The sequence below is a fragment of the Alexandromys fortis genome, unplaced genomic scaffold, assembly GCF_014885135.2.
Source record: "Alexandromys fortis isolate MF-2015 unplaced genomic scaffold, M_Fortis_MF-2015_v1.1 scaffold_55, whole genome shotgun sequence".
NCBI lineage: Eukaryota > Metazoa > Chordata > Mammalia > Rodentia > Cricetidae > Alexandromys > Alexandromys fortis.
The window spans coordinates 2,936,108-2,955,971 of NW_026067936.1; the positions used below are offsets into that span (position 1 = coordinate 2,936,108).

General features: G+C 39.5%; 1 protein-coding gene and 1 pseudogene across 1 annotated transcript in view; both read right to left on the minus strand.

Annotated features, from left to right (window-relative positions):
* Nucleotides 1–298: 298 nt before the first annotated feature.
* On the minus strand, nucleotides 299–414 carry LOC126504503 (uncharacterized; annotated as a pseudogene).
* Nucleotides 415–4,313: 3,899 nt separating this feature from the next.
* Hook3 (hook microtubule tethering protein 3) overlaps nucleotides 4,314–19,864 on the minus strand; it is an 84,467-nt gene continuing 68,916 nt past the window's right edge. Inside the window, exons 19-21 of the mRNA XM_050146736.1 lie at nucleotides 19,082–19,186; nucleotides 18,855–18,926; nucleotides 4,314–15,643 (exon numbers count right to left, since the gene is read on the minus strand). Of these exons, the coding sequence (XP_050002693.1) occupies nucleotides 15,503–15,643; nucleotides 18,855–18,926; nucleotides 19,082–19,186 (318 nt within the window). The 3' untranslated portion in view covers nucleotides 4,314–15,502. The remainder of the gene's footprint in view (nucleotides 15,644–18,854; nucleotides 18,927–19,081; nucleotides 19,187–19,864) is intronic.

The following is a 19,864-nucleotide window of genomic DNA, read 5'->3' on the forward strand; positions in this document are numbered from 1 at the left end:
CTTTCCCCCCCTTCTTCGGGTAACTTTTCTTTAATTCTTAGCTTTTGTTTCTTTGTAACACACGGGATGGAACCCAAAGACTTGCACATGCCAGGCATGTGCTCTACCACCGAGCTACTTCTCCAGTCCCCTGCCGCTCCCTTCTTTAGACCCTGCAAACGGTCCACAGAAAGCCCCGTCCCCTCCCTTCAGGCTTCCACTTTAACCTTGAAAGGACCTTTATATTCTTTCACGCATTAAACCTTTTCCTATGCTAGGAGTTTATATAAAACAGATTTGTTATTGTATTTCTCCACCTAGACTGCGTTCCTTCCCTCTCACTCGCCGGAAGGAAGAGAAGAACTATCATCAATGGCCAGAGGCAGCTGCAGAGAAACAGTCCCTGAAGCCGGCTTCGCGCTCAGGCGGGAAAGCGGAATTGTACTAACCCAGGGGTTTTGTCTTTAGAAATTAAGTTTGGGGTCAGTGCGAGTAATACTCATGTATGTTAGCGTGTGCGGGGAAAGGGAAGCACCTTTGTAGATGCCATAGAGAATAGTTACATTCAGTAACAAGTATTTACTACCAATTAGGTACAAGGGTCACTCACAGCAAAAATCCAAGTGCCTGATGACAGTCTAGTCCAGGGAGGGTTCTTAAATCAGGATTGGTCGAGGCAAAGCAGAAACCAAACAAAACGACGTCTTTAGAAGCAGATTGTCCTTTAATTAGAAAAATGAAGGGCGGCAGTGGGGCCTTGGAGGTTTTATAGAGCAGAAAAGGGAACTTTAGGAATGGAAGATTCCATCTGCGGGTCTGTACACAGACACATACACACACACACTGTGGGTCTAAAAGTGGTAGGTCCCAATAGAGGTTGGTATGTGATCGAAGCCACGGGTATTAATAGTCAAATCAACTTTCCTGTCCTGAGTTTCTCAGCTCAACTGAGGTTTTCGGATTATTAGGCCTTCACTCTAGGCATTGAGTATAGAGGTGGATCTGCTCCACCTTGCTATTCCTGCTCCTTCAAAGGAGATTGGCAGGAGGTTCTAGGGAGTAGCTATGTGCAGGATGAAGTTGTTGCCTCCCCTTTCCCATTTTGGAGTGAAGTATAGAAGCATGTGAAAAATAAATTCGGGAAGATCAGTATTCACTGAATTTCTCTCCTGGTGCTGTTCTGGGTTTCTGTCTTTTATTTCTCTCATATCTCATTTAATAATTCTGATCCTCATGCTCCTACCCTGGAACGTATGAATTTCATTAAGGCTGGACATCTGGATGTCACCCCAACATGTGGCTTACGACAAATGACTACATTGTTCCAAATTAGAGGAAAACTATACACTTTGAATCTGAATGAACTTAACTATAAATAAAAAATGTTAATGGAAATCAATAGCTACAAACCAGTGATAAAGAGAAACTCATCATCAGCGAGAACAGAATGGCCCCTCTGGCACAGGGCAGACATAAAGACGGCAGCAGGCTTGCTCTCGAAGCTGCAATAGGCAGCCTTAGGGAGTGCTCCTGAGAGCCCTGCCTCTTGGTCTTCAGATCCTCATGTACTCACTGTGACTGGAGTATGGGCTGGATCCTGTGACCAGTCAGATACAGCACAAGGCACGGGATGTCACGTCCAAGTCGACAAGCCTGTGTCTCCTCATGTTTTCCCTTGTGCCTTGACCAAGCATATCTCTTACAGCCTCGTTTTGAGGGAGATAAACTCATTTTGTGAGTTGCACTGTGGAAAGGCTACACAGCAAGGACTTGATGAAGCCAGTAACACTAAGGGCTGGAAAACATGTGAGCAGACCTGGAAATAGATCTCCAGTCCAACTCTGAAAGGCAGTCTTGAGAAACACCACACACCAGAGAACTGTGAGCTAAGAAATGTGTTTGTGTTGTGTGTGGGCGAGTTTGGTGGTAACTTATGATGCAGCAATGGATTGCCAATATTTTCATCTTGTATTCCTTTATACACTGAAAACTAGGAGGCACTACAGAAACTCTTATAACTTATATTAGCCCATTACTCTAGTATATGCTAGCCACATGGCTCGGTACCTTTTTCAGTGGGGCAGGTCACATCTTCCTTCTTCAATGTCTGGACAGGACTAGGGAGAAATGGGCTTCCTCCTTCTCAGAATTCTCCTGTTCTCCTTTCCTGCCTCTACTTCCTGTCTGGTTGTCCCACCTATACTTCCTGCCTGGCTACTGGAGTTGTAAGTGGTTGTTATTACCTATCTGACACGGATGATGGGAACCAAACTCACGTCCTCTGCAAGAGCACTCCATGCTCTTCACCGCTGGACCACTTCTCCAGCTCCCTCATCTGCACTTTTTAAAGTTAATTTTTAATGTATGAGTGCTCTGACTGCATGTACATCTGCATGTCAAAGAGTTCGTCAGATTCCATTACAGATGGTTATGAGCCATTATGTGGTAGCTAGGAATTAAACACTTAACCACTCCAGTACTTCCTCTCCATCCTTTTGACACAGTCCAAGTTAAGTTTTACTAGGAAACACATGTTCCCTTTTGTGAGTTCTTAGTTTTGTTGATAAAAGAATTTTAAGATTCAGAAAGCTGGGGAGAATTTTGCAAGTGTGAGAGAAAAACAACAGGGCAGGCGAGCTATAAATGTGAGCAGCTGCTGGGAGAAAGGGGATGGTTGAGAGGAAGGAGGTCATGCCTCCTGGGCTGGGTCCAAAAGGCAAGCAGGCTCAGCAGTGGACATCTGCAATCGGACACAGGGGTGGGACTGAAAGGAGTCTTCTGAGAAGGTGACAGTGTTTACTGTCAGGGCAAGTGTACTGGGGACCTTGGCCAGTATCTGGAAAAAGACAGAGGAAAAGGAAAACTTCTGAGTTAGAACAGAATAGGTAGCGTGAAGATCTGGAAGAAAATGTTCAAGGGGGGGGGGGGGTTTGGAGAGATGGCTCAGAGGTTAAGAGCACTGGCTGTTCTTCCAGAGGTCCTGAGTTCAATTCCCAGCAACCACATGATGGCTAACAACCATCTGCAATGAGATCTAGTGCCCTCTTCTGCAGAACATTGTATACATAATAATAAATAAATAAAAATAATAAAAAATGTTCGAGGGACAGTCTTCTGGGATGAGATTTAAGTATATCCTTTCATTAAGGAAACATTAGTCTTTCCATTGCTGTAAAGATTGCAGCCACATAAGGCTGATACTTCCGGGGTCTAGGGGTCATGCAAGTGTAGACAGGCCTTCAGGCAGAAGTGCCTAATGGCCCCTGGGGATGTTTAAGGGCCCCTGCACGTCTCACGTACGGTGAGGATTATGACATGTCTCACGTACGGTGAGGATTATGTCATCCACATATGACACCAGATAAGCCCCTGAGCACATGCGTGAGCCCCGTCATCTGTGTATGACATTAGCCACGCCAACCCCCTGCATGCGCTAGGCAGCTTTTTTTTTTTTTTTTTTTTTTTTTTGGTTTTTCGAGACAGGGTTTCTCTGTGGCTTTGGAGCCTGTCCTGGAACTAGCTCTGTAGACCAGGCTGGTCTCGAACTCACAGAGATCCGCCTGCCTCTGCCTCCCGAGTGCTGGGATTAAAGGCGTGCGCCACCATTGCCCGGCGCCAGGCAGCTTTTAAAAGCTGGATGTACCATCTTCGTCTCTCTCCCTGCACACTGACTTTCCAGGTCTGTACACACCCCCTCTAATAAACTCCTAAGTGGGTTTGTTGCGTGTTCCGTGTTTCCATCTCACTTGCGCCAGGCAATTTCAATTGCTTTAACATGTTTTCAGGTGTATATTGGGTGGTCTCGTGGCCAAATGACTGATGAGCCCACTTGGATTAACTCTTTTTGTTTGCTTTTTGAGACAGGGACTTACTATGTAGATCTGGTTGTCCTGGAACTCTCTGCAGACCACACTGGTCTTAAACTCACAGAGATCTGCCTGTTTCTGCATCAGAGTGCTGAGATTAGTTATGTGCCACCATGCCTGGCTTGGATAAACCCTTAAATGTGTGTGTGTGGGGGGGGGTATCGCAATTTTAGGGGCGGGGCAGAAAGCTCCCATTCTTTTGAGGAGGAAATAGTTTTCCCTTAAACCCCGATACCTCTTTTCCTCTTTCATGTAAAATCTTAGGAAAGGTGTTAATTGTAGTACTTCCCTTTGCTTCAGTGTTGCCTGGAATGTGGGCTAAGACTGATTTGAGGAAGGACTCATCCTCTATGGCTTCCAAGACTTTAATGTCCGGCTGCCCCCTAACACTACCAAGTGCACAATCAAGTGTAAAAATCAGACAACTGTTAAATGTCTGTAACAAAGCAGAAAAAACAAGATCTGAGCTGGATTTTTATACAAGTCTTTATTTACAACTTCTTTAACAACTGTACACTTTTTGCAGCCTTGAAAACATTTTTTGTACTTGAATGGGAAAATATAGTTTGACCAAATCTTAACTTTTTCATATACATATACTATATGCATATATAAACACTCATATATAACAAGTTGGCAGTCATAAAATCAAAATGAACCAAAAGAAAATGTAAGATTAAAAACCCTTCTGATGGTTTCTCAGAACTCTGTTGTTGTGACTTTAGTAGAATTTCTAACTGGAGGAGACAGCTCTAAAAAGTCACTTACAACAATGGGAAAACGTGCCAGTTGTAAGACGAAGTACGAAACCGGCAAACTGGGTAAACAGGAGGAAAAACGCTTGAAGACCGTAATATAATGTTGTTAGAAATGACTTGAAGTGAGAAATGCAGAGCTTAAAGTGAACATCAGGTTTGGATTATGTTACAAAGAATAAAACTACCACAAATTCAATAGTCTTCCAGAGTGGGAAGATAACTAATAGTACTTTTAGAATGGCTAGGATGCAAGGTGGGAAATACCCACTGTGTCAAACATGAAGCTGGCAACAACGTAAGGAGCAGTCAGCAATACTTGAGACTTGAGAACAAGGCCTTACACATGGGGCCATGGTCGGCACAACTCCAGCTTCAATATACTTAGGTGTTTTCCAGCTCATCCGAAAAAGAAAAAAAAAAACCACAGGGAAACAAATATCTTTCTATATTTATATTTTTGGTATTTTCAATTTCTTAGTCTAAATAAGGCAAATTATTAAGCATGTTTGAATTTTGCTACCCACGACATAATAAAATAGTAAAAGATGTGTGTTATAAATGGTAGGCAGCTCTCAAAGAGAACTCCAACAAATCTGGAAATTATTTTTCAGAGTACAAAATATTACGAATTACAGAATCTATAAGTGACAGTGGGGATGTCATTAGGGATGACAGTATTTTAGTGGATTTGAATTGTGAGTAACTAAAGCTACTTTAAAAAGTAATGGAAATGAGGTGCCAGACCACTGCTCAGCATCCGGGTGCAGTCATTTCCTATATTTGCACTAAACTGTTACTTAGAGCATACTGAAAACTATCCTTAACCCACGAGTCTTTGTAGAACTCAACAAAACAAACACACACACATCACGTGCTCATCTGTACTTGGATCACAGTAATAATTTCATAACCTGTTGAGAAATTGGCAATACTGTTGTGATTCTGTTGCCTGGTTATCAAAGTTTTAAAACACGAGGAGAGCACTGTGACCTTTTAGCAGGAAAGCTGTCACTAAGTGTGAGTCTGACTCAGAAGAATTGCAACTGATGTCAGGGTTGGTGGAGCACACCTTTAATCCCAGCACTCAGGAGGTGAAGCAGGTGGATGGATCTCCGTGAGTTCCAGGCCAGCCAAGGCGAAAAAGGGAGAACCTGTCTCAAATCTCATCTGCAAGGTCTTAGGTTGGATCTCCATTATCGTTAACTCCAGAAATCAAAAATGGTAACAACAAACCAACACAGACACATACATTTAAAAGAAGTCCTTTAGTTTGATTCGAAAATTTCCGATAAATCAGCATAATCCTTTAAGTTAGATAAGTACTTTAGTACAGTGCAGGAGAACCAGCACATACTCCCAACATTTCCATCGCCTAGTCACATTCTGGAAAAGCAAATGTTTGCTTCAGAAAGAAAAAAATTGGTCACATTCATCTTCCAAGCAAATTAAAAGCAGGGAACCATGAAGAAAACCAAATTCTTTGGTCCTAACTCTATCTTTGAAGTGAAAGACAGTCAAACATGACTTTAAAGCTACAAGGCAGAAACAAAAGGTGACCTTCATGAGATACTGAGATATAAGTAGATTTAAATAATATAAGGCTATGGTGTTTACTAATTTTGTTTGAGAATAAGTTAAGCATTTATTATCAGTTTCTGTTTGATGATAATCAATTTAAAAAGTATAAAAGGGAGAAATGCCTGAAGATATTAAATGATTTATAAAATGATTTAGCTAACCAGTTGACAAAGCACTGACCATTTGCGTTGGGAAGAGTATATTAAAAGCTCACAATATGGAGCTTTGATTTTAACAAGGCCAAAAATGATGACACAAAACTTTTCTAAGAAACACTTTTCACCTGTTAAACCCTTTAGCTGCTGCTCCTTAGCTGACTTAGTTGACTTGTAAGCTGACTGCCTGTTTTCTGGCGGTTTTCTGCATTTTCTACACCTGTGCTGTCCACTGCACGTGTGTGAGTACTGCAGCGCTGAAACACCCGACAGAATCTCACCGTGCAGCCACGGATGGTCTGATCCTTGTGCAAAGTCCTCTTATCCCAGCCTTCCCCGTGCTAGAATTACAGGTGCGAGTTATCTTCAAGTTAAAACTGCCACACATGGCAGGTGGTACTGACTTGGTCTATAATCTACTTTATGCACATTACAAGAAGCTAGGAGATGTTAGGACACTTAGAAATTCACTCATTAAACACTTACATAGAACATATTTAAAACACTGTATATTTTTTGTACTCATGAAATTTTTTTTTTGAGACAGACAGGCTTTGAATTTTCTATGTTGCCTCATCTGACGTAAAACTTGTGGTCCTGCTGTCTCAGCCTGGTGCTGGGATTATGGGTGTGTGATACTATCCTGGCTTTCTGATTTTTTTACTCAGGAAAGAAAAAAAAAAGGTACCTATTTCCTTACAGTTGAATGCAGGCTTCTCTATTTCAGTGTTGCTTTCTTCTAAGTGATTGGCTTAAGCAAGCAAACGTCATCAGTAGAAGCTTCTACAGCAACATGTGTGCATCTGTCCATCCACGCATGTGTATGTATGTTAAAGAGAGAGACAGACAGCAAGAGACACAAGACTGACTCACCCTGCACTGAAGCCAGGCAGGGTCTTGTGCAATTGAGTCACCTGTTCTGCTACTGGAGCTAGGTTCTCTGGCCCCAAGTGCACACATTTTTTACAGTATTAAAACATGTATATCCTTTGAAACAAGGCAAAACCAGAAAAATCGTATGCTTTTATAAGCCAATTCTCTGGCAGTATCAGGGTTAGCAATCAACAAGCCTCAGCACTTTTGGTCTCTAACATGATTACTAAATTCATGTTGCAGATGGGAGAGTTCCGGGTGTAAACTCACCAGCACAAGAAGAAACCTTTGCAAGACAAATTTAAGAAAAAAAAAAAAAGCAAAGATTAAAAAAAATCTCACAGTACAATTAATATTTCTGTAGCATCCATCATCTCTAGAGCCTCCCTTTTCTAAAAATCACCTTCCCCCACTGTCTTTTAGACGCCTCTGACTTCTCAGTTTCTGGAGAGAGGGAAGGAGAGAGGGAAGGAGGGAGGGAGGGAGGAAGGGAGGGGGGGGGGAGAGAGAGAGAGAGAGAGAGAGAGAGAGAGAGAGAGAGAGAGAGAGAGAGAACCCCCTTCTCTTCTTTTTGGGTATTTACAATGGTGGGAAAAACTAGGAGCAATCTACGGGTTTTTATTTTAAGAGACAACCCCTCAAAGGGTAAGACAATCTCGTTAAAAGGAAAGTGTTTAATTTTTATTAACGAGAATGTAGTTTCAAACATGTTTGTATTCAAGAGGTCTTGATTTGCTGGGCATGGAGTTCAATGGTAGAGCACTTGCCCAGGAGTGCATGAGGCCCTAAGCTCAATTCCCAGCACAAAAACCAAAAGCCAGCTTCAGTGTTGTTGGCCGACCTAGGAATAAGCTATTTCCAGATTTTGACTCATGACACTGGTATGTCAACAGGAAATGCTCAAGTGTAGCAGAAGAGGAAAGGAAGAGTTATTTAATATCAGTAAAATGCTGGAAATTTTGTAGTGGATATAAACAACCTAGACTGATGAGGAGGGTAGACAACATTAAGACGCCTGTCTCTAGTAGAACACACTACAGACAGAAGACACAGTACAAGAACAAAAGTAGGTTCTCGCCACTGCTTTGACAACATAGCTGCTGAGCTCACCACTTGTCAGTTCAGTCTGAGCAGACATCACGTCCGTGTGCTCAATGTCCTCAGCATGTATTAAGGTTGTCTTTTACTCACTCGCCTGTTCTCACAATATTTAATCAAGTTCCAAGTAGATACAACTCAGGTTTTAATAGCCCTATAGGTGAGATATTTGAGACAATGGACACCTACAATTTCATCTTCAGACCTAAACATCTGCCTGTGAGCCTGTGGTAAAGCCTCAGATACATAAAGGCGTACTTTGAATGGTTTTAAAAGTGCACTTTTGACATTTTGTGGCGGTACAATTATAATTAAGAGGGACATTAAGACAATGGTTTGTAAACTATACAATGTATGATACAGATACTTGTTGGGAAGCTGGTGATCATTTTTAGCCATTATAATTTTTTTCTCATCTTATCAAATCAAAGTTTAACATCCTAAATTCACATGCCAGACTTAGTAATAACTTATTAATTATAAAAAGAAATGCTTTCCCTCCAAATAACAAACAGATTATATGCTTAGCTAATACTCATCAAAAGTCAATTATAAATTAGTTTTGGCCTACTCTTTTATCAGATAAATGTGTAATAATGACGGAGTATTTGTTGACTATAACATTTAATAAGATACTCTCTGAGTATGTCTCTTGGCCTAAATATTTGTTAATTAGGCTCCTTCGTATGTCAATATTCACTCTACTCTTTACAATGGGTTTATTTGTGTTAATTGCCATTTACTTTTTCAATTTCTATTTTTACTTACATACTACATTCAGACTTAACCTTGCAGGACATTACTAAAATTATAGCAGAAAAATACTGAAGAGACACGTAAAGCAAATCTTGCTGTCTAGTTTTAAGTATGTGTATATATATTATATATATACACATGGAGTGAGAAATATACACATATACATATTTAAATTTATATACACATATAAGTCATATGCATTTACGGACCCCCCCCCCCCCAGTTTTCAAACTTCATATACAAGCCATACTTAGGTTCAGGGCTCTCATTTCTCAAAGCAAGTCCCTGTTCTATTACTTTAGTGTAACTGTAAGAATCTACCTATATTCATATTTTATAACATTAAATAGAAAACTTAGGGTTTTTTTTTTTTTACTCAAAATGGTAACGTATATCAGACTGATGAAAAGTTGTCTTTTTCCTGTTTTTTGTTTTTTGGTTTTTTTGAAGACAGGGTTTCTTTGTGTAATTCTCGCTGTCCTGAAACTCACTCTGGAGACCAGGCTGGCCCAGAACTCACAGAGATTTGCCTGCCTCTGCCTCCCAAGTGCAGGGATTAAAGGTATGCAACACCACACCTGGCTTGAAAAGATGTTTTAAAGTAACCGGTATACTTTCCACGGCATAACTAATGACTTAAAAGGAAAGATGTTTGGAATATTTGGGTTCTTTCATTTTATAAACAGGACACTAAGCATAGGACTGATAACTCTAAGTGACAGGAAGGGTAAGAAGCTAGTTATCAGCGAGTGAGTTAGTAATGAGCAAACTATTTCATGTTTTCTAGGCTTCTGAGAGCTGTACAGTATTAAAAAAACTCAGAACATTATTGTGTCAAAGTTGGACAAATATTCAATGAAAATCATACATCAATCACTTACATCAATCACTTAAATATTTATTACAGAAGTAAAAAATTATGTGAGATGTGTTGAGAGTACCCTTCCTCCTACCAAAAGAGAAAATGGGGAAAAGAATCATAGGATATTCAAATCAGTTTAAAAGAATAAGTTCTGAAACCTCTTTCTAAATAAACATAATAAAATTGGGTTGACCAAAAAAAAAAAGAAAAGAAAAAAAGGCGACGGGCACAATGGTGCATACTTTTAATCCCAGCACTCAGGAGGCGGAGGCAGGCAGATCTCTGTGAGTTCAAGGACAGCCTGGTCTACAATAGTGAGTTCCAGGGTTCCAGGACACACAGTGCCATGGAGAAAGACACTGTCTCAAAAACAAAAAAAAAAAAAGGGTTGGATCGCTTTTAATTCTGACAGCATTGTAGTTAACAAAGTTAAATTTTATTGAAGCCCCCTTAATTTATAAAATGGAAAACAGAACATAAAATAATTTTTATAGATTGAGATATCCCACTTTATTTATGCATTTATGTATTCATTCATTCATTCATTCATTCACCCATACTAGGGACTGAATGTAGTCTTGAGTATGCTAGATAACAGGCCTGGCTTCCCATTCTACTTTGTTTGGCATACGCTTGTTTTGTTTTTTGAAACAAGGTCACATTGTATAGCCCAGGATAGCTTCCAACTTATATTTTTTCCAGCCTCAGGTTCCCATGTTCTGGGATACCACATATGTTTCACTGTTAAGTACAAAGCTGAATCAGGTTGATTGCTATCTAAAGGTTAAAAAAAAAAAAAAAAAAAACCTCTTCACAATATGAGTCCAGATACTTGGGGCTAGAGAGGAAAACTGGCTACTCTTGCCGAGAACCCAAGTTCCACACAGGGCACATCTAACTCCATCCCCGGGGGACCTGATGCTTTCTTCTGGCCTCCACGGGCTCTTGCACACATCCTTCCCAAGTCACCCTCCCTCAATTAAAAATATTAATCTAAAACAACAAAGGTCCAATTATTCTTTCATGGTTTAATGAACAGAAAACCGAAGACATGTGGTACTCATGTGATTCCACCTTAGCAGAAAAGGTACTACACATGTCCCTTTCACTGTGGGGCCGAATTATGTTATTAACTCGAGCAAATGGAAATTAGCTTGGTTTCTTTAAGATATGGACTGTGGATGTTCAGGCACAACACTTCCCAACTGTTACAACATTTGTGTACTAAGAGATCTGAACAAATGAAAATTAAATTTGGAAAGTAAAGAAGGTATTTTAAAATTTATGTTTTTGATTAATGATAACTCATAATGAATTATTTCAAAGCTTAAAATACGGTTATTGTTAGTATAATAGATCAATGCTTATATGGGAGCAAGACTTTACAAAAGAACTATATACATTTTTTTCTTTTTGAAGGTAGAATCTCATGTGACTCAAACTGGCCTCAAACTCTCTACAGGTGTACAACCATCTCCTAAAATGCCAGGGACTGAACCCAGTACTTCACGTATCCTAAGCGAACACTACACCAACTAAGCACATCCTAGCCCTCGAAAGCCTTTCCCTTTTACTAACAAGACTAAGAAAACTGCTATTGAAAAGATGAACAAGACTGCTCATTTGACTGCATCTTTCTGTCCACTAAGACCTAACTTATTTTAGAATTAATCCCTATCTGGATCTGTAACAATGAATGAAATTAGACTGGTAGGTCTGACGGATAACATTTAGCTTGACTTGCCAGGCAGTGGTGGCACATGCCTTTAATCTTAGCACTCAGGAGGCAGAGGTTATGTGGATCTCTTGAGTTTGAGGCCAGCCTGGACTACAGAGTGAGTTCTAGGACAGCCCAGGCTACACAGCAAAACCCTGTCTCGAAAAACAAAATAAAAGAACCATTTACCTTGATTTTGTAGCTGGGATCAAATTACATTAACCAAACAACTTCAAAATAATTGGACAATATCATCCATATAATTTAATCATCACATTAAGCTAATTTTACCAAGAGGACAGAAATAGTTCAATCCGGATTAAGTTTCAATATGAATCAATTATTTAGGAACTTATTTTTGTTTTTAGGTAATCAGACAAAAGAAATCTATGACCCAGTTTAAATTTTCTTTTTATAGATTTATTTTGTGTATGAGCGCTTGCCTGCATGCACGCATGTACACATGCATGTGCCTGGTGACTGTGGAGGTCAGAAGAAGGTATGAGATTCCTTGGAACTGCAGTTACAGAAGGTTGGTTATTTCAGTTCTGGGAACTGAGCCTGTGTTCTTGGGAAGAACCATAAATGCCCTTAAATGCTGAGACAACTCTCTAGTCCCAGTTTTTAAAATTAAATTAAAATATGTGCAACTATATTAGTTATTTTCATTTCCGATGCAAGAAACTAAATTACATTTACTGGACTGTTTTCCTGTTCTAATCTTAAATGTATAATGTGGTACATAAATGGTCATTTTTTAAGTAGTTTTCTTTGGCTTTTTTTTTTTTTTTAAACCCGGATAGATGGCACAGAAAATAAGCTTGTTACAAGAACTCGGATGCTGGCAACAGCTTCTCTCAACCTGATACAAGGACACTGACCCACTGTCCTCATTCTCTTGTATTGCCAGGACAAGCTAGGAGGCTTCAGGGAACAAGCTAGGAGGCTTCAGGGAACAAGCTAGGAGGCTTCAGGGAAGTACCGTAAAAGAAGCCTGTGGAGACACAGCCCAGCATCACTGACCTCTTAACTTCTAGGGAGACCACACATCATCATCAGAGTACCCGCAACATTCCTGATCACGGACGGAGAAACTGTAATCCCCTAAGTCCTGACCTAAACCACGCAATGGAAAAGCTGCCACTGCTTTATTTAGGTTTATTCTTGGCTTTATGATGCCTAAAGTATATGTTCGGATGCTGTTTCGTATGAAAGTATACTTTATTTTATTCTGAAATATCACATGATATTTCTTCCATTTACTGAGTGAAATCCACCAAACATTAAAGATACAGACAACAAACAAAGCAAAGGTTATGAACACTGAAATTAGCATACAGCAGATGCTGAAGAAAATCAGAAGCTAAATTTCCTTCTGAAAGCTTGAGGCATTTCCAAAACATCTAGAGAAAATATCTGGGTAGGTGGGTGTGCACATAGAGAGGGCAGGTAAACAGAAAATCAAAACGTTGAGATGTTTTTACCTCACAGGTAAACCTAGCTGAAAAGTGGCTTCCAGAGTCTCCTGCTTTCACATCCTTTTTGTTCTACAAGCATAACTTCTCAAAAAGCAGTATTTTATTAAGAGTAGGGATCACAGACTAATTTGTTTGTTTAAAAGTGCTTGAGTTTTAGATATTCTGTGAACTAAAGATGAAGTAAGAGTATTTTAAACTAGTTTTAATCTTTTAACACATATTTATGTGTGTGTACCTAAACCTGTGTGAGTCTGGAGGTCAGGGGACAATCCTTGGGAGTAGCTTGTTCCCTCAGCACCTGAACCCCAGGAATCTCATGAGCTGAGGTCGTCAGGCTTGGCGGCAAGTATTCTTCCAGTGGAGCCATTTTGCTGGCCCCAATTTTAATCTTTTATTTTCAAACCTGACATATCATGTAGGCATGATGGCACATACCTTAATTTCAGCCTCTTGGAAGGCACAGGCAGGAGGATGGCTTTCAGTCAAAGGATCTGAGGCAAGTCTGGATAATACAGCTAGATTGTCTTGAAATAAACAAAACCAGACCTAAAAGATGAGGTCTGTTTGCCCTGCACCCACAGTGCACTGTCCTCACACGGCTCTCCCCACTATTTCCAAGTCTCGCTGCTTTAGTCTGCCTAGGCGGATGCCTCATACTGTGCTCAGACATTCGTAGTGAATATCTTTAAAGAAATGCTGCAGGATGCGTAGTGTCGTTTCTCTGTGTTCTAACACCTTTCCTCAAGAACGGTTCTCTCTAAGAGCTGAGTATGGAGGTTCCCATCTATAATCCAGAGGATCATGTGTCCACGACAGCCTGGGTTACACAAAGACTCTGTCTGACAAAAACAAAACAAAACATGCAGGACAAATTTCTAGGTCAATTTTCTTATAAAAGAGAAGAGAGTTAAAATGAAGCACTTGCATATAGTTTCTGAAAAGTCTTAATCACATTAAACTGGAATTAAAGTCATTTGTCTTTTATACAGAACTAAGTAACATCAGCACTTCGAATAGCAAGTACATAAAATAACATCCTCCACTAGATGACTTACCTAAAAACAAACAAAATAACCCTCTGACCAGATTCCAGATTTCTTTTGAAAAATGTGGTTTGGAACAAGAAAAAGGCTGGAAGAAACCTTAAATATTACCTGGGATCAAATACATAAATCAACATGGAGAAAGACAAAAGGTGTATCATTGTCAAATGAATGACAGTTTAAAATTATATGATACCTTATATAGACAAAGTGCTTCCCAGCGACTGCTTAGCAGGCATTCATCTATGTAAATAAATGTGGCATATAATGTAAGCAATTTCAACAACCAAATACCCCAAAATCTCTCCAGTTACCAACTCTTGGACTCATAGGTAGAGTTAGGAAACACTGTAAAGAGATCTATCATAATATTACACACAAAAGGCATGTACTGATCTTAACTAATGGTATTAAGATGTTAGCTATCAAGATTAATTGAGAAAAGGGAAGGCTTACAGAATATATAAAACATATACGGCATAAGTCAAAGAACTGCCCCAAAGAGAAGGCTACCTATATGAAAAATAAATCTTTTACATATGGAAAGCAATTAAAAGTGTGTGGCTAGAATCTGATTCTTAACTACTAAGATATTTCAAAGGAAGAAAAAAAAGCCTGCCAATTTTTTTTTATCCTCTGTAATGTCTACCCAAACATCTTCACCAACTCCACTTCTGCCAGCAAACACGGCAGCAGAAAAGAGTGACATTTCACATAGTTATGTTCTGAAAATAAACTCCGAATCTTAGAGTAAGTTTAATTTCTAGTGAAACAACATGAAAACTTCTTTCTTCTCTCCCAGCGACCCTGCCAGGTGCCGTACGATCTGACTATGGCCTCTGCCTTTGCACAAGTGCTCTCGACACCACTCTGGATAGTACAGTAAGTATTGAAGGTATCTGAAGTGCATTTGAAAAACAACTGAAAACACAGATTAATACACCATAAAAAGATTAATTCCCTTTAAACAAAGACATTCTTATAAAGTATGGTAACACAGTAGGCACGATAAAGAATATAAATTGTGTATCAATTATTGGCAGAAAATCTGATTCTTTACAAAGCCCACACAAATGGGGAAGAAGACATTTTCATACAAAGAAAAGTATTACACTATTATACAACGTTTTTAATTGTACATTTACAAATTTTTGGCACATTAAAAGAAACTGAAAAGACCATAAAGGACAGAGAAACTAAAAGATGCAAGAGAGATCCTCACGTGAGAAACACTAAATATCAACACAGGAGAGAACAAACGAAGCCGGCTGGATTTCCTGAAATGTTGTTCTATGTAACAGAAGTATGCCTTTTAAAAATCCCTAATGGCGAGACCTCTCTACCTTGCTGTGGCTGGCTGGACATGGCCTGGATAGGATCTTCTTGTGTTGGTTGCTTGCCTTTGCCTTGCTAGAAATGACTGCCCTGAACCTGTGCTAGCTAGTCTATCTTCAGCCGCCTTTTTATGTAGAGTCATTCCCTGTAACATTAAAACAGAAACACAAGCAGTCAGTGAAAACATGGGATATCCTTAAAAAATAAATGTCATCATGCAGAATTTACTATATCGAATAGCAAAGTACAATTAATTAGGAATATTTATTCTACTCATTCATGACTTAAAATTTTATGAAATCATTTTCATTCCAATAATTAAGTACAAATCTTCCTTTGGAAAAATTAAGGTTTAATTTTATGAATTTACAACAATCAAAACGAGATAGTGGAGGATGATTTTTAGAAGATGCCACCTATTTTGTCCTTTCAAATCAAACTGATTTTCCAAGAAAAGTGCAAATGATTGGCAGCAGCAGATTTGCACAGATTGTGGAAATCACAGAACTAATCAGGAAGAGGAACACAGATGCACTTGGTTTTTATGATGGAAAGTCATACTAGGTACTATACATACCACAGTGCTGTTTCTCTTCACTTCAGGGATGACTTGAATTCTCAAAGAAACTAAGAAAAGGTTCTGACAACCCATAACAGAAGATACAACCAAGAAGGGGGATCTCCCCTTGAAAGCAGAAAAACCACTTACTACCTTTGAAGAGGGGCAAAAGTCACCAGGCTATCCCTAGACAGGGGAAGGAAGCAGGGGGACTTCCAGAATGTGGAGAAACAGTGAGCGACAGCAACAGCAAACCACCTTGCTCAAGTCAGACGACTACCAAGAGCCTGGGCATGGACCAGTCTTAGTGTTCTTTTAATAAGACGGCTTCTGGTTAATCACACCAGTAACACTGAACAGGTACACTGATGCGGAGAAGTGGAAGATTACAAAGAGAAATACAGCACAGAAGACAGGAGACTGGAAAGTCAAGCTTCCTATTACTTATAAGCTTCTAGGAAAACACTGGCCATAGCTTTGCATTCTGAACATAACTTCATCCATTCATATGCACCTAAGAACACAACCCATTTTACTCAATGGGAAATCTTAGAACACATTTCTTTTCTGTGTGTTTGTTTTAGACATGGTTTCTCTGTGTAACAGTCCTGGAACTCTCTTTGTAGACCATACTGGCCTTGAACTCACAGAGAACTGCCTGCCTCTGCCTCTGTCCTATTTTAAGGCAGAGTCTTATGATGTAGCCCTGCTAGCCTAGGACTAGGTCAACCCAGCAGACCTTGAACTGGTATTGCTGTCTTAATTCACTATGCCTTAGGGTATATCCCTAGGGGGTGGGGTGGTAGCCTGTGTGTACAGGTTTTATGTGTGTGCATACATGATGTATACAGATAGGATGCCTGTATCACAGTTTATGTGGAGGTCAGAGGACAACTTCATGGAGTTGGTGCTCTCCCATTTTACAAGGGTTCTAGTTATTGAATTCAGGGTGCCAGGTTTGAGCAGCAAGCACAATTACCTGCTAAGTCATTCTGCCAAGCCCCAGAATATACTTTTTAGCTCGGCTTTAACTTAAAAAATATATTTGAAGGTTTGAATAAAACTAGCAAATATCTACTGAAATGGTTTCCTACATTTATTTAAAATTCTAATTTTTCAGGCAGTTGACTGTGCTCTGTATTCTAGAGCGCTACCACTGTACTACACTTTTTACACCCTTCTAAGATGTCAGAGGCCAATACAAAGCCATTTGTTGAGAAAATTATACCTTGTCCCAGCAGTCACCGTTTTGACTCCTATTTAAGTTGTCTGAGATGCAAAACATTCTGAGTATAAGCATGATGCTCCTATTGATTATTTTTTGTGAGTAACCTGCATGTGTCTATTTGAAATTACCCCTTCATTCTGAAAAGTTAAAAATTAGTACTATCCTTTAGTTCCATGTCACAAAATAATTAATTCCATAAGAAGCAATATGTGAAATTGCTAACAGGGACTGAGGTACAGGTCTGTGAGACTGGGAACACAGCTTCCAGGAAGATCAAACAGTAGGGTTAGGGTTAATGTCCACAGAAAATTCCTTAATAAAACTTATTTTCTTTATTTTTAAATTTAATTTTCAAGAAAATTTTATTTGTTAATAACATTCTCGAACTGAGCAGTGGTGGCGCATGCCTCTATACCCAGCACTCAGGAGACAGAGGCAGGTGGATCTCTGTGAGTTTGAGGCCAGCCTGATCTACAAGAGCTAGTTTCAGGACAGGCTCAAAGTTACAGAGAAATCCTGTCTTGAAAAACCAAAACCAAACAAACAAAACAAGAACAACAATAAAACCCCCCAAAATAATATTCTCATTCAAAATTATTTCCCTTTTAAAAGAAAAACTACAATAAGATCTTAAACACACTGGTGTACTGTAGACACGTCATGAAACAAATTTTTAGTAAAGCTCAAATCACATTTTAAAGTTGGAGAGCTAACCTTTAAGAGCACCTACCAACAGTAGTAATACTAAAACAAAAACAATATTTATGCCAACAGGAGAGCGATAGGACAAAAGGGAAAAACTGAAAGGACAGCCCAACTTCCTGTTTCAAAACACTGGCATTTGGCTGGTGAGACGGCTCTGTGAGCAACGCAAGCCTAGCGACTTTGTCCAGCCTTTGGAACCCTCAGCTGCCATAGGTGTCCACAGCACCAGCTCCCCTCATGCACACACACACACAATGAATAATGTAGAAAACCCTAACACTTCAAAGCAGCAGAAATGGTTTCACTGGAAAGAACACAAAGAAAAGGAAGACAAAGGTCCTAGAAGGCGCCCCATCCTGTAAAATTCACAACTGGGCATGAGCCAATGAGCAGTTATCTCCTTCCCTTACACATATTTAGTTTCTTTGCACATGTACTAGAACACTCCATTTCAAAACCTTCAGTGGTCAAAGTCTGAAACTGAATATTTTCATATCCCATGAGACAGTTAACGCTACCTGTAAAGAAAATCTCATCTTGCAAATGTACTGAAACAACCAACAAAGCCAGAGTTACTGCATCTGTTCAGGCATGACCATGTCTGCTTTCCCCACAACAAATGGCTCCAAAGAGTAAGACTAAGCTGATCTTTTTTCTATCCTCTGGGGATGATTGTTTCACAACGCCTTAGCCTTGGGTGTGGTGCTTTTCAGTTTAAAGGTCAACATAGAGGCTTTGTTAGTACATGTTAGGAGAGAAATTACTATCAGATTCTTCTGGTAGAATTACTTCTACAGTAAAGGCAATATAATGACATACAACTTTGCGTTACATTCTGAATATTCTGGAATACTCTTCTCTTACCATATTGTACCAGGCACTAACAATGTATTTCTCCTCCATGTCTCTTTGACTCTTCGTCTTCTCATATTCTTTCTGAAGCACAACCACATGTAAAGATACAAATGAATTCAACATAAGGAAGATACTTACAATTAACCGCCTAACCCAAGGTTACAATATATAATATAGCAAGGGTCTCTGAAAAAGCTAAAAACCTCAGTATTTTATTGCACGGCGTACTAACTGACCTCTAATGAGTGGAACAGTCGATCCCGTTCCTGCAGTTGGTTTTTAAGAGCTTGTATTTCTGGTGCTGCTCCTTGATTCTGTTTAGGGTCTAATGTACGAATAACCTGCAAATATAGAAGAAAAACTTAAGTACACATATAAGTTCACATATATAACCTAAACAACAAATCCCCCAAAACTCAAACTTCAACTCCTCAAACTTACAGAATGTAGCATCTAAGAAAGCAGTCTTAAAAATGAAAATCAGGCAAAGGATACAACCCAGTGATACAGGTGATACAGTACATACCTAACATGCATGGGTCCCTAGGTTCCGTCCCCAGTACTGTGGGTAGGGGTCAGAGAATCTAATGGCTAGAGCTATAGCTCTAATCTAATCTAGAGCTATAGCTATCACTATCTTAGCATGCATGAAGTTCTGTGTTTGATTCTTATCCCTACCCCAATCAAACAAACCAGAAAAGGAAAATAACACTCAAAAGCTATTAAGGACACTTATAAAAGGTTAAGTGTATGAAATAAAATTGCCTAACTTTTCAATGATACAGATGGAAGAATCAATTCTGAATTACTGAGCACTGCTAGAGAGATGCTATCCACAGCTCTTTTCTATTTTATTTTGGCTAGTCCTGGACATGTAAACAGAAAGACACACAAGGGTGAATCCTAAGCAGGCCTGTCTCTTCTGTCAGTAATATGGTGGAGGCATGAACACTGAATGTAATTCTATCTGACTTATTACAGGATTTCTGGGGAAGAGGTAGTTTTGTTCTCCACCAATA